A 15,649-nucleotide genomic window follows, 5' to 3' on the forward strand; every position below is an offset into this window, starting at 1 on the left:
GAACCGCCCGTCCCGGGAAGCTCCGTTTTTAACGTCTCCTCGGTCTGTGCCTCACAACAGCACACGGGGGCACAGCCGCCTGCCCCCCGGTAGCCGTTTCCACTTTGTCAGGACACTCCGGGGCGCTCTCCGGGGTTCCCGCTCTCCCCGTCTCGTGTGGAGATCCCGAGCCCCCCGCCCGCGCCCCGCAGCGGCGGCGGCGCGACACGCGGTGCCCGGGCGGGCGGGCAGCGCCGCCCCGCGTCCCCCTCCTCCCGGGGGCGGTGCGCGCTGACGCGGCAGCGCCGCAGCTTTCCGCCGGCCGAGTCGCACAATTATGAGAAAGAGCCGCCGGGCTGAGGCCGCTGCCAGCGCTGGGTCCCGGTGCGGAGTCGAGCCAGCGCCGTTCTCCTCGCCCCGCTCTTCCCTTCGCCCCCGGAGCGTTGTCCTCGCCCGGCTTCTCCCCACCCAGCCCTCCGCTGCCGCCGAGCTCAGCCCCGATAGATGGAGACAGGCCCCGCCACCGCCGACGCCGAACCACGAGCAGGAGCTGCCCGGCGCGAGGAGAGCCAGAGTCGGCGCCGAGACCCAGCGCGGCCCTGAGGAGAATGGTGAGGGACGGGGAGGGGGCGGCGGCGCCGGGCTCGCCCCGCGGGGGCGCGGGAAGCGCGGCAGGGACGGGGGCGCTGGCCGCCGGGTCAGCCCTGTCCCAGCCGCCTGCTCGGGGTCCCGCCTGCCGCGGCCACCCTGACCGGGCACGAGGGGCCGCGGCGGTTGTTCCCTGCCCGCCCCGTCCGGGCTGCGCCGCCGGCGGGAGGAGGCACCCGCGGGCTGTCACCTCGGGCCGGAAGGGGAGGCGCGGGCGCCTCAGGCCCGTCCGCGCGGTGCCCCGGCCCCGCCGCCCCCTCAGCGCCCGCCCGCGCTCGGCCGAGCCGCTGGGGCCGGGCTCCCGCCGCCCGCGGTCCCGGAGCCTCCTCGCGGGGTGCCCGGGGAGCAGCCAGCGCCGCGCTGCTGCCCCGGCCCGCCGAGGGGCGGCCGCCGCCCTTCGCAGCCCGGGAGCCGCGCTCCGCGCAGCCGGCCCGGCGGGGAAGCGTGACCTCTCCTTCGGTGCGCTCTGATTTGTCTGGATTTGTCTAGATCCCGAATTTATACGGTGGACTGTGTAGTTCTCTGTGGTTCAGCTGTGCTTCCCTTCTAATTTTTCTACTGATTTCGTTTTTACACACGTTGTCTTATACAAGGGAGCACATAAGCCTTTACAAAGAGGTGAATGAGCTTCTACAAAGAAAACACAGTTTTAATTCCAGCTCTTTCTTCTGGCTGCTAATCGGTTCTTTGTCCCTATAAGATAATTCCTGATGCTTACAGAATGAGCTGTGACATCAAGTGCTTTCAAATAATCTTGAAAATCGAAGTGTGTCGTGTACATCTGTGGGTTTCTACAGCCTAAACAGTTCTGCTTGAATATCTGGTCAGGTGCTTTATTTCATTTTAAATAAGGGCGTTTTACTTCACAGTATATTGTTCAAAACCACAGGGATTCGTACCCATGAATATTCCATTTTTGACTGTATCTGTGAACCGTGTGGAAATGTGGGCTGTCTTTTTCTAGAATCTGCAGATCCAGCACTCTTCTAGGAAGAAGCTGAAAGTGCAACCTTCCCTTCTGACTTGTAAGAGTGCTTGGCATCTCCCACTCGTGTGGTACTTGCTTCTCCCAACGGAAGTGTTGTGTTGGTGGTTGGTTTTCTTTTTTTAGTTTAGTTCTGGTGTTTTGTTGGTGCTGACATAGCCTAGAAATGTACAGATTGGTTTTAAGCATTATAGGTTTATTAACTGATTGCGGCTCAGCAGTTTTTCTGGCAATGTGACGTGTTTGCGATGCTTTGTACTTACCATGTGTTTGTATTTTGAAACCATTGTTGAACAGGTGTTTTGCCTGAGTTGAGTATAGGACATTTTATGCAAGTTCACTTGGCTAAAAATTTCCCTGCTGCTCCATGACTATTTAGCAATTTTGAAGAATTGCTGGAGAGTGTCCAACGTTAAATCAGAAGCTATTCTAAAGAGTGAGTTGTTCAGTGTGGCAATTCTGGGAGTTCAGTCTTTTTTTTTTTTTTCTAATGTATCTGTGTGGGTGAGATAAGTGTCTGCTACATCATCCTTCATACCTTCTGGTATGAGGCCATTCTTGACTTTGCTATTTAGAGTGGGGGGGGAAAAAAAACCCTTTGTGCATGTGGAACTGTTTAGGCTGGTTTTGGACTGTTTGTACCTTAATTTCCTGACGTTTTACTTTGATTTTTTTTTTTTTTTGCTTGCTTGAGCTCAGGAGTGGAAGGGTAAGTTTCACTTGTCATACAAAGGCACCTTGAAACATCACCTTACATTTAACAGTTATCTCACTTACATTCAAAGATCTCTGTCAGATCTTCTACCTCCCCACCCGAATTATCTTGGAGAGAGGCACTCTATTGTGTTTTAAACTTTCACTTCTTTCCTTGTCCCTTGAGGCTCTTTGTAACTCTCTCTGGCTGCCTTACCTTTTCCTCTTATCACACCAGCCCTGCTTTCTCTGCTTTGCTGGTGATAGACTGCAGGTCCAGCTCCTCTCCTTTTCTCCTAGTTATCTTTACCACTTGCTGTGCTTCCCTTTCCTGGAAGCTTTGCACTGACACCCAAACTCTTCCTGCTTCTCTTTCATGTCCTTTCAGGAGGTGCATTTCTAGTAACTGTTCACTCCCTCTGGACTCATGACAGATGACTATTTTCTAAACAAATCACTATTGTTTTGAACTTAAGTAATTGATGCTGACACAGTAGGGTTTATCCATGTTGGTTTGTTGATTTTACACCAGTAATGTTGGACATAAATCTCTAAGAGAACTCATCAAAAGTGTGTGTGAAGGGAGGGAGGTGCTTTTATAGTGTACTATTTCTGTGCTTGACAGGCTCTTGCATAGCAAGTTTTATTTTCTTTTCCAGAAAGACCCAGATTAGCCTAATTAGGAGTTCAATATGTAGCTATAGTAGCAGTGACACTTGTACTAAACTTCTGATACTGCCAGCATGTTGTTTGAAACAAGCCCACATTTGAAGTTCCAGGCTTTAAAGACTTGGGGTTGGATTTTGAAATTGTGGCTCGTGCTTTGAAAAATCAAGACAATTAGATGATACTTCTCATGCCAACATACTTAACCTGAAAAAATGTATCTTTGTATTTTTTTTTTTAACAGAGATTTATTTCTTTTGGAATCCCTCATTTCCTTTAACTGTGTCTGCTTTGGCCGCGGTATTTCTATGCCGTGTTAATTTGCTGAAACAAGCAATATTAGTTCTGGTTTTTTGTCCCACTTTTTTAAAGGCAAACTGGCAGTAAAATCAATGCGTGTGCTTTCCAGAACTGAAGTTCTGTCTTTGCAGTTGTGTTTCTCATTTCTATTGTGAATGGTTCTGTCTTGGTGCATTCTAGCTTCACTGGTTGGAATTCTGGCAGCTGGCTTTTCAGCAGATAAATTACTGAATAATCGCACTCTGTGTGTGTTTGGATAAGGTACTTGTATGATTATTAAAGATAATGTCACTTCTTACCTCTGATACTGACAAGTAGCGGTGGCCTCTGACCAAAGTCTGTTTGCTTCTTTATTTCTACAAAAAATAGGCAGTGAACTGACTTGACCTATGGTAAAACTTGGGCAAAGTTCGCTACATGCTTTCTTCACGTTCCCTTCTTTCTCCTCTACTGTATTCTCAGCAATCTTGTTATTGTCCTTTATTTGATTTAATCCCATCTTTTTTTGCTCACGTAATGAAAACGTACAGGTAATGGTGTCATGTTCATATATTGTGGTACAACCCGTACTGAAAACGATCTACCTAATCCTTGGTTCCTTATTTTTTGTTACTTTAAGCTTAGCTTTTCTTTTACTTGAATTTTAGATGTTTTTGTATTTCAAGTGATAGAAAGCTAATCTAACAAAAGAACAGAAAAAGTAAACCCCCAAAGCTTTGCATTGGCGAGCTTCGCTTCCTGGCCTGGCTAAGCGCGGGATTAGCTGGGCAGGAGCGCTCCTGCGGCTTTGGGTCGAGCTGCTCGTTAAACCAGCGTGGCCTGACCCCAAACCAGACGGAGAGGACCGCAGACCCAAGCAGCGCTATTTCGGAGACCAGTCTCCATCACAGCCATTCCACTGATGGAGAGAATGGTGTTTTTTTGAGGAGCAGTGAGGTTTTTTTCAGCCCTCTTTACACCTATATTTTGCTTCAGCGTTTCAAGCGGATGTGAGCTGCTTCAGAGCAGGGGCGTGAGCCGCTTTCTTTAACTACCAGGTTTGCTAGAACCGCGGTACAGCTTCAGTTTGTTCTCCTCCCCAGCTGCTGTAATTTTTGCATGGAAGAAGGAACAACGCACGTTGTCTCATCGCTGTTAGGTGAGCAGAGGAAATTTCTTACCTCCCTGTTCTTTCCAAGAAGAAAACACCAGTGAAATTCGGATGGGATAATTAAATAATAATAGTTTTTTAAAAAGGGACAAAACAAAAACCCACTAAACACAAGAGAGAAACTGTGATAAATAACATTGTTATCCTTTACTGTAACTTTTCTTTTTCCTTCCCAAGAATTGGGCAAAAAGTTTGTGTGGAAATACAGGCAGAAAAATAACTGTGTTGTTGATTGTGGTGCTGATAGTTCCAAAAAGCTGCCTTAGGAAAGGACTTGGATATTTAACAGGGGAAAATAGTTTGACAACATATGGTATGAGGATGCAAGATAAATGTAGGGGTTGATTGCCAAGGAGAGTGAATAAAGTATAGTAACAAAATGACAGCACGTTAGAGCACGTTGAGCTTGGTTTGAAAGTTAGGCATTTTTTTTCCCTTAACTAAAGCATAATGCAGATGTAACAGGTGGTAGACTTGGATTAAACCTTAAATCTGGGAATTTCTGTGGTTCTTACAAAAAAAAAATCCTGAAGTTGTTTTAAAGTTCTGGATTGTTTAATATTTGTGTTACTAAGAGCAATGTAACTGTTTTCCTAAAGACTCTTACAAACTCATTCTAATTCAAGCTGTTTCATGTTTTTAATGTACATCATGTGTTTTGCGAAGAACATGCAACTGGCTGATAACACAGTTTCAAAGAGTGTAGGTAGCTGTGTGCATATGGTTTGTCTGCAACTGAAAATTATGCATGTGTGGGTCTTATCGGTGTCCAGGCTCAGTGCTGGTAGCTGAACCGCAGCCGTCTGGGGAGGTCTCTTTGCAAGCTGGGAAGCGTTGGAGCTCTTGCAAGATCTGTGGCAACCTGGTTGGGCTTTTTGCTTCCTAGTCATGGATCCCAAAGCCTGATGTGGGTCACTGCCAGAGCTGTAAGGATTCTGCCTTTAATTGTGTGCTACTAATCAAATGAGATTGGTAAAAACAGAAGCTGCAGGTTCTTAAAATTGGCTATTATGTTCCATTTTGCTGAATTTTATTGTTTATTTTTTTCCTGACAACCTTTAGGGTGATCACTGCAGTATATGTTTTAGTGTCCTCCACTAACACATTCCTGCTTGAGATTGCTTTCTCAGTTACAGCTTTAAATTAATTTAATCTAGGTATTCAGTCTTTCACTGTAATAGAACTCTGTCATCTTCAAAGCCTGGGAAAGTGTCTGTTACAGCTCAGTCAGTCTTAACACAATGGTTATTGCAATTGAATACCAGCCTTTGTTCCGCGGCTGTTCCCACTTACCTGTACCCAAAGAGGTACTTATTTTCTTAATCTTACCTACTTGATTCTTGTCACCTTTGCTAAGAGACAACAGAACCTATGTTTTTGCTTCGTAGTACCCTGATTTACGTTGGGTGGAATTTTGGAAGACGGCCCTGGCTGACGGTGGGCTGTCTCTGCAAAGTTTTTCTCCTCCTAATCCTAATACTGCAAACTGATAATCAGTTTTTGTGAAATGCGTATTTGAGAAAATGTTTAAGTATTGAGTTTAAATTTTATAAATAAATTTACATTTATGCCTTCTGCAAATGAGTTTCTGATTGCTCTACTAAGAATACTGTGTTTCACATGCACTTATTGCATGAAAATTTCTAGACTTGGGGCATTTTTAGAACTAGTATTACTTAGAAGTCCAGGTCCTTCCACTGTTCCTCACCTCATTGACAATACAGTTCCCAAGGCTCACCTGCAGTGTTTGAGGTGTAGATGTGTGTGTTGCAGGGCAATAATCAGATATGGGGCAGGATTGATGTTCAGGTCCATATCATCTTTACTAGCTGCTTCCAAATCTGCCAGAGCTCTTCTTGAAGGTGTGGTTGTAATCCCTTCTGAACTCATTTAAACCCTGGCTGTCACCCTTTCACTGTCCCTTTGTGTTTCCCTCTGTGCTCAGTCACTGTTTTGGTCATCTGAATTGAATAAACATTTAATCACCTCCTTTTTTTGGTTGTTTTTTGAGGATTAATTCTTTTGGCGGTCCTTTCCCTGAATCGGCTCTCCATGTGACTGCATAAACGCTGGTGCTGGTGTGAGAAAGGGTGGGATCATGTGCAGAGGCTTAGGAAAATGGGCTTCTGGCACCCCAAACTTGATGCGAACTATGAAGCTGGTTTGGGAGCTTGCTCAGAGGTGCCATCATGTTAATGTTCAGTTACTCTGTGTATCACCCACTTACCTGAGCATTTTAAGTCTCACAGCCTTGTGCACAGGCACAGATGGAGCTGTGCCGTCACAGGTCAGGTTCTGTACCCTCCTCACAGTATAAACCACATTGCATCGCCACCTTTGTCTAATTGTACTGTAGGCACATAGAAACTATGCTTGAATACTTTGGTACCCAAATCCTTGTTTACAGAGGATGTTTTTCTTGACTTTCTCTTCTGGGTATGTGCTACCAGATGTAAGATAATGTTTCTTTTACCAGATGTGCTGTGGTGTAGTCTGTCTTTGTGGACTGAGCTGCACCAAAATGAGTGTGACCCCTCACATCAAGTTATTTCTGTTGGCAAATGATTCACTGTTGGTAACTTGTCTTGCATAACAAAATATTGCTGGATTTTTTTTCCTCCATGTTCTTAATGTGCTGCTTATTTGCTTTTTAGTGCTACTCCTATTCCCGTGTAACTTTCTCAAGAAGCTGAACCTCGTCCTTTGGAGTAGGAGAGAGCAGAGCTGCATGCTACTAGTGTATCTGAGAGAGCTCAGCACAGCAGCCGTGTGGCCAGGTTCGAAGACGGTCATGCCGATGTGCAACATAGTTCGAATTGCACGTGTGTTGGCTTTGTGTAGTAAGCTCAATGTGGTGTAGTAGTTTGTGGCTAGATCCGGTGTGAAAAAGCTCGGCTTCCTTTCAAAACCCATCTCCGTGGCTGCTGCGGTCATGCAAACGTTTAGTCAGGTATAACTTCAGTCACCTGGATAGGTTAAATTATGTACGTGCTTAAGTGACACACGGTTGGAGCCTAAAAGTACCGCTTGTGTAATTACAGAACTCTTAATCAATTTTCTCTTCAGTTATAAAAATCAGTTAATCTACAAGAGTAGGTGCAGTTAATGATGTTTTAAATGTCAAAGTCTTCCCAGTTTCTCCCGTGTTCCCTGGCTGCAGTATTGTCTAAACTGCAGTTTGCAGAATTCTGTTAAACAGCAAATGTAATAAAACGTCAGCTGAAGGCATTAGAAGAGTACATGACTGAGGAAGATCTTCTGGCCAAAAAGTCTGAGAGTGATTGATCCTGAAAGCATTCCTGCTCATGGTAGTAATCTCGCGCCAGGGAAAGAGTAAGGAACCACTGATACAAGTATCCCAGACAGCTTTCTAGGAACTCAGCATGGTCTGGTGTTGCAGCGCCTCTGGGTGCACAGCTGGTTGGAAGAGCTCGCTCCTCCCGGTTTCACAAGCTGTAATTGATTGACTCCTTAATTGTGCTGCTGAAAATGTTCACGGGGTTTTGCTGTGGACTGTGGGGCGGCCCAGCGAGCACTGACCTGGGCCTGCGCGAGGGGCGCTAAGGAAAGATGTGGAGGCTGGGATTGACATCAGTGTTTTAAACTGGCCTTAGCTGGTTTTGCAGCCAGAGGCATTGAGAAACAGAAATATCCCCTTAACTAACCTTTGTCCTTTTAATTTGTGCCAGCTTCAGAAATGCTCTTGATGAGGATTTGTGCCTTTGCCGCTTAAGCAATTGGCCTGTCTTATTCTTGGTTTCTTTTACAAAAGTCTTATGCAGGAAAGTCCTTTTTTTTTAGTTTTTGTGGGAAAAACACTGTTTGTATGCATGCAGTTTTACATGTAAATCCTACCTCTGTACCTAGAACTTGGGGACTCTTCACAGTTAAATTGTTTCAAATGCATTAGTGAAACAATGTGGTCTTTTTCTGTTGCTTATATAGGGAAAGAGGGCAGGAAACACCATCCTTGTCCTGGTTTGGGCTGCCAGATAGTGTTACAGGTGAATGTTCTGCAGTGATGAGGCTGCTAACAAACGAGTCATTGTTTGAATGCATCACTCTGGTTGTGCTTGGTGTTTTGTAGACCATGAGAGAAATATTTGGTACTAGTACAATCATAGTACTTTGCCGAACAACACGAAACAGTAAACTTTGGGCTGTGCTTTCTTACTGGTGCAGAAAATGTACAAGACTGAAGCTTTTCTGCCTTTAGAAAACTCCTGTTTTGGGGTTGTAGAAAAGTGTTGTCTGGTCACATGCATGTCTGCAGGATACAGGTATTCTTTGCAGAGAAGGGAGGATCCTTCAGAAAAGCTAATTAGGCAGTGAGTCCCTGGGCTTGCTCAGTGAAGACTGAGGGGGATTCAGAGCAGAGAGGGTGTAGGAAAAGTAACACTGCTAAGATAAAGTTAGTCTTTTTGGCTGTCCTCCTGGGTGCCATTACTGGGTTTTTCTGACAAATGGAAAGATCTCACATGTAGGACAAGAAAGATCTTCTGTAATTAATATATTAGGAGTTACTTAGGTTTTAATTATACAATGAATTAGGAAAAAACATCTTCAGTGACAGATGAGAATGGATGGTATTCCCAGGGTATCTGCTCACCTAAACTGTGACCTCAGGCAATCCGTTCTGTCTTCATTGGCAGGTCCCTGAGAAGTAAAGAGGTACTGTCTTAGCTTCCTTTCCTTCCTGAACGTCAGGATACAGGTGCTGAAGAAGAATGCCTTTTTGTGTGACAGATCTGTAGTCTTTTCCTGGGTGCACAGTAAGCGTGCTTTGGGATTATTTTGATGTACTTTGACAGTGTTCTTAGATTAGCTCAGCTGTTTTGCTAACCCAGTATCTCACTGCTACCAAAGGGGACGTCTTGCTTCCCTTATTCCCACCCATTGTGGCCATGCGTTCCTTTCCTGTGCCAGAGCTTTCTGCCTGGTTTGCATCTCAATCAGTTCATTCTGACATCAAAGCTTACGTGGTCTTTTTACCTGGAAATAATATTGTGCTGGTTTAGGGGCCTCAGTCAACTCGCCAAAGGGCTTGTGCACAGCTGTGGGTGGATGGATGTGGTAGGAGGGCAGAGAAGTAACTTGCTCAGCTTGACACGTCTGACTGCACCCTCACTGTATAATTTGAAGAATTGCGTCTCTTAAAGCAAATATTTCCCTTATGTATCTTAGCTTTGCTGCTGCCAGGACCTCCACCTCTTTACTGTTGTCTTTTGTTTCTCTAGAATGATAGTCTCTCTTGACTCTTTTCCTCCAGTAGGCCAGAGAGGAGCCTGAGGTATAAGTCCAGTATGGCTTAGGCAGGGCTTTGTGCCACATACCAGTCAGTATTGGTGAATTTTATTGGAAGTGAGCATGCTGGAAGAAATTATAATAAATAGAAGACATTTATGAAGTGCAGGCGGTGTTCTGATCTCCCAGTAACGTTTAATTAGTTATTCCCCCCGCCCTGCAGAAGAACCTTTACTTTATTCTTTATTTCTAAAAATTGTATATTTAATTTCTGAGTCATTATTTAGGCTTGTGATATTTAAGATAGATGTGTTGCCGGTTCTTTGGGTAACCTGCAGTTCTGTATCAGCTTTTGGTGGGAGAGCTGGAAAACTCTAGTTTCTTCAGTCCACTTAAGTAGAGGATGCCTGTATCACCATGCAGTAAAATCTAAGAGATAAGATCGAGACAGTAAATTGCACGTCCTTTGGAACTACGTGTATTGCTTCGTTATACTTTCAGTTAGTGACCAATGATTTGGAACAGATCTCTTTGTATAGTTTATATAGATGGTGTGATAGGAAGCTTTGTAGTGTTTATAGTAAATGGTGCAGTAAAATGGTACATTTTAGCACCCCAAGTATGGATTTGGAGATAAAATAAAATGAGTAACTAAACTCTCCCACAATGTAGTACATTCTGTAGGTTTTGGAGCTCTGGATGTAATACTTAAAAGAAACACTCATGAAGAGGGATGTAAGAGCGGGAAAAGCAATGTAAAAGAGTATTTCAGTAATCAGTACCAGGTTGCGATGGAGAACTCAATTTGTGTATAAGACAAGCCTCATGAGAAGTCAACAAAGTATGACACAGTAGCTCAAACAACTGTTCCCCTCAAAAGGAGAGGGTGTTAATTTTTAAAAGTGCTAAATAGACATTAGATATTATTTCAGACAGTAATTAGCTGCTTTCACATTTGCCTAAATAAACCCAGTTAAATTCCTTCTTTGCGCTTTTCTAGAGTAAACAGAAACCACTTAAATAGTCTTAGTGGGAACTTTATCTTCCGATAAGCGTTGAGGTAGATGGACGTCTCTGGAGCGCTGTCGGGGTTCTTGTGCCCGTGACGAGGGCTGTGGGCAGCACGGGCTCCCGAGCAGCTGCAGACCCAGCCTCTTCTGTCTTGACAGACAAGGAAAGTGTAACTGCATCCAGCGGCTCTTTGCTAGTGAGCTGATTTTAAAAATACCTGAGTATTTGTAATTCTACAGTAGGTGAATTATACTATAGCAAATTATTGGTTTGGCTTGCTTTTCTCCTGGCCCATCCTACTTTCTCCATCATATTCTGATCTCCTAAGGCCTCTGGTCACTGTAGAGAGTTGACCAAAATGTTCACTTCCCTTACCATAGTGAGCAATAGCGCGTAGTGCGCACGTGTGTGCAGGCAGGAGAACGCAGAGAGCAGGAGCTGAGACAACATGGCCCATCACTCCTCCAGGGTCCCGTCCGTGACTAATGCATGTATTCCCCTTACCGAGGAAGTGCAGGCACGTCAGGGTGTTTGACTAACTTGTGTCTCCTTCACACATTGGGCCCAATGCTGATCTTTTAATACAAGCCTGGAACCAGGCTAATATTAATATTCTGCTCTGGGATGGCTTGGGTAACTTATACAAAGTGGTTTTTTTTTACAGTGCTCACTCTTAAAGTGAATAAAATTCCAAATCCATTTCCTGTGGTTCTTTGATAATGTGTCTGCTGGTGGGCATCTTTCCTAATGTTAGTAGTTTTGATTACAAAAATAAATTGGTTTTCCCAGATACTGTGTCCAAAGATAGGCTGTGTGACATTTCATCATCCTTAGCAGTGGTCTGATATAGTCACTTATTTGATATGCCCACTAGAGCGTTCTCTTGATCTTCACTTTCAACCATGCTAATCAGAGAAATATAATTGATAGTTTAAATTAAAGCATAATGCTTCCTGGTTGTTTGTTTGGTTTTAGATATTCAAAGGGTCATCTGAGGCTAGCTACATCAAAAATCCCTTAGTGATAACAGGTTTACATTGCTCTAGTGATTTAATAATAGCCTACTTAGGTCAGCAGCCACCAAAATCTTCACTGCGATGAGAGAGAAGTACCTTTCTTTGTACAACATTAAAAATAAATCAGATCTGTGAATGGAACAGGCTAAGAAAGTGGTAGAGCAAGACCAACAGCATCCACCCTTTCAGCTTGCTTTTGTAGCTGTAATGTGCTCCCGCACATAATGCATTAATCAGATGTTCATGCACTTCATGAACCAGAAAGGGAAGATCTTCTTTAAATCTGCAGCGCAAGTAAAGCTGAAATATGCCCTTTATACTAGGTGAAGTGAACGTGCAGCCTGTATGCTGTCGATGAATAGCAGCTGCCAGAGCTGGGAATAAATCGGAAACAAATTGAAGGTAGGATTAATTATTTGGCTGGTGGCAGGAGCACTTTCCTACTGCTGTACTTCCAGAGGTGGCCACCACTAGCTCATTTCTCATATCTCTGATTTGTATTCTCTATGCGATGAAGAAGGGAGCAGAAGTTCTTGGGGAGTACAGCCAACAAATGCGGGCTGAGTGAATTGTTTTACCTCTGATAGCGTGCCCCAAGCCTCATTCCTTCCAAAAATAAATCTGGCGTTTATAGGGTTGTCTGTTCATACAGCCTGTGTGGCACGTGCAAGATAAGCCTGGCACGTGCGAGGTAAGCACAGCGCTTGCCAAAACCTGGGGTACGAACCAAAATGATTCTTTCTCATGGAGTAAATCTGGTGAGCCGGGGGCGCAGAGGTTTTAGCAGCCGTGCACAGCGCGTCTCATCGGCCTCTGCGGAAAGGGTCAGGGAGGGTGCCCATCCTCGGTACCCAGAGAAATCATTTGACCCACTTCCAAAGGCTCAGCATCGTTTCTGTTGCATGTTGGTGAGTAGGGATGCGGACTCTACCCTCCTGCTGCTCTTAAATGTAGGAGTGTGTGGGCTGGGAGTCTGCATCAACGGTGCCACTGCAACGGCTGCAGGCTGCAGCTACATCTGGGGTGTTGAGAGGTGGAGAGGGGGCTGTACCATTGTGTCGCTGTAGATAAGGAAGGAAAAGTAGGCTGTGTTTAAAAATGTAAGAGATTCGGGATTGGTTTGTATTGGTGAGTGGACATAATTAGAAGTGGATTTTGAACAAGGGACCTTGTCAGAAAGAAGCAGGCACTGTATGACAGGTTTGAAAACATTCCTATGTACTTTTGCTATGTCATTTTTTGGAACCTCACTTGAACAAAGCGGGAGTTAGAGTTAAAAACACTGTCTGAAGAGCTGTAGCTATATTTTCCTTGCAGTTATTACCACATGCTCCCTTTTTATTCTTTCATCCATAGTTGTAATAATAGGGGGTAAAGAATTATTTTAATCTCCTTTGAAAACTCAGTGGGCTAACTCCTGGTTTGTTCCTTCTAGATCACAGCTTTGGTATATGTTTTGAAATACTTTATGAAATACATAGAAATGTGATTGGGCTGGGAGCTCATAGAAAGTCATTTATAGATTCTTTAGAAGGGCTAAAATTTTTTAGCTTGGTATTTCATGAGTTGGAAGGATTGCAAATGTAAACTGTGCTGAAAGTCATTTGCTCCAGTTTATAGCAGGGAAATTAGTTTACTTTCTTCTGTATTTTCTTTTTCCTACCGATATTCCAAATTCTCTTGATGAAAATTGGGAAATAAAAAGCAAAATACATTCCCTCCCTGCCCCAGAATAGGATCCTCTGCTTTTCCGAAGGCATGTTCAGGAGCAGCGTGCCATCTGCTGTGCTGACGCCGTCTGATAGGGTCTCTGGGTTTGGCAAGTTTATGTAATTATTGTATCTGTTAATTGGACATTTAACTCTGAAAGTGTTTGTTATTTCAGCTGAGAGAAAACCATTTTGAAATGACACCAGTGTGCGCATGTCTTCTGTAATCAACTAATGGTTTACTCCAGTGTGAGCTGAGATCTCTCATACTGTAGCATCAGTTGTGAAATACACACACACACATATATATATGTATTAAATACCTTGTACAGATGGTGTGTGCATTTTAAGATTTAGTACTTTCTAAAAATGAGGAATAATTTTATGACTGGTCTAACTGCAGAACAGCATGTACCTTCTCGGGGCTGTTGAACCAGCACTTTTGAAAAATGTATTGAAAAATATGCTGCATTTGCTCTGAATTTCCCACTGAACTTTCCCAATAATGTGTGTGAAGTGGATGGAGTCTGAATGTAATAAAAATGTCCCCAAAATATTAGGCCTGTGGATTTTATTCTGGTGCATCAAGATTGAAAGTAATGACTTCAGAATGTTAAATTCCATATATGAATTAATGGTCTTCTGAATTCAATGAAGCAACAAAAAAAATCCCACAGAAGCAGCGCATTCTCCAAAAAGCTCATTGGAATAATGTTCGTTGTGTTTGAGAGAACTGTTGTAAAAATCCCTTTTGACAAATCCCAAGTATTCTTTGCATTCAGAACCGCGTGTGGATTTGGTGAGTTTGGTGGCGACTGTTATGTCAGAGAAGAACTTGATGAAACAATAACTACTCTGTTAGAGACCTGGATTGCTGTTGAAACGGTTTGGAGCAAATCGCCTTAACTGTTTTGTAAAGAATAGGATTGTTGAAGGTTTTTTTTGAACTAAGGGAGCCATTGATATGAAGATTCCTATCTTTGCTCGCTGCCTCATTTGAGGTCTGCTTCTGAATACGGCGTGCAGTAGAATTCACAGAAGACTTTATCTCACTGCCCTTTTTCCTTCCCTGTTTCCTCAACAGTTTTTACTTAAAATATTTTGTTGTTGTTGTATTTTCAGGACTGTAGCAATACTTCCACTTCAAGTCTTTCGACCCAGAAAAGTAGGGCTGTTTGGTTTCATGTGAGTCAAGCGAAGCCAGGTGACCCGTTCTGCTCAGAACAGGATCTTCAACATAGCAGAGACACCTTTGGTGCGTGATGGGTCGCTCGTTGGAGCCGGTTGGGTTCTGTGACAACAGGTGCTCCCGTGAGTTTGGGAAAAAATACATGAAACAACTTTTTCTTGTAGATGAGGCTGGTGGTTGTTTCAGAATAGCAATAAAATAATCTTGATGTGGACTGCAGGTAAAATGTCCTTGCAAAAAAATTCATTTGTAGTAGATGAAACAACAATTTGAGATTAATGAACTATCTTTCTCATTTAGAGTGACATACTTTACAGGGAGACGTTAAAGCACTCTGTATAAGTATCGTTGTGATAATATTTGGGCCTTTTTGTCTTTCTAGTGTTGTGCACATTCATACTTTCTATAGAAGTTACTTAAAAAATTTCCAAGGTTGACCTATGTATTGATTCAGAAACAGACTCAGTCAGCTTTTTGTATATGTCGCATATTGTCTGGACAGACAGCGCTGTTATTCTGCAGCAGAGAGTTTTTTAAATATAGTCTGTAATACTAGCTGGTTAAATGCTTTGTTTTCTCTCCCCTACTTCTTTAAAAAAAAACCCAAAACAAACCACCCCAAACAGCAATTATAGAGGTATGTAATTTTAAATTGCAAGGAAAGCAAGTAAATTAAATGTCTGGGGTTTGCTGGAGCCAAGAGTTGAAAACAAACGTTAGCAAATATATAGCATCAAACTGCCTACCTTTTTATTTTCTCCTCTCATCTGCTTATTTACTTAATGTTAGCTGAAGTTCTGAAGACATTCCTCAAATGACAAATGGTGCATAGAGGAACAGAGCTGTGCTCTGCTAGCATTCTTAACACAAAATTTTAGGTATTTTCTTTGAAAATGTAGGTGTAACTGTCTTTCTGATAGCTCTCCACCCCATACACGATGGCTTAATTACTTGGCTCATCCTGGGGTGCACATTTTCAGCATCATTCAGTTAATTTGCACTAAGAACGAGTCCAGGTGCTTTGCCTGGAGCACGGTTCTTACTGCAGTGAGAGCTACC

At 43.7% G+C, this 15,649-nt stretch overlaps 1 protein-coding gene across 3 annotated transcripts in view; it reads left to right on the plus strand.

Annotated features, from left to right (window-relative positions):
- The first annotated feature begins 459 nt into the window (after positions 1-459).
- TRPM7 (transient receptor potential cation channel subfamily M member 7) overlaps positions 460-15,649 on the plus strand; it is a 53,808-nt gene continuing 38,618 nt past the window's right edge. For all 3 annotated transcript variants that reach the window (XM_082060780.1, XM_082060781.1, XM_082060782.1), the window contains exon 1: positions 460-590. In XM_082060780.1, the coding sequence (XP_081916906.1) occupies positions 588-590 (3 nt within the window). In that variant the 5' untranslated portion in view covers positions 460-587. The remainder of the gene's footprint in view (positions 591-15,649) is intronic.

Source organism: Streptopelia decaocto (genome assembly GCF_964273445.1).
Source record: "Streptopelia decaocto genome assembly, chromosome: 9".
Classification (NCBI taxonomy): Eukaryota; Metazoa; Chordata; class Aves; order Columbiformes; family Columbidae; genus Streptopelia; species Streptopelia decaocto.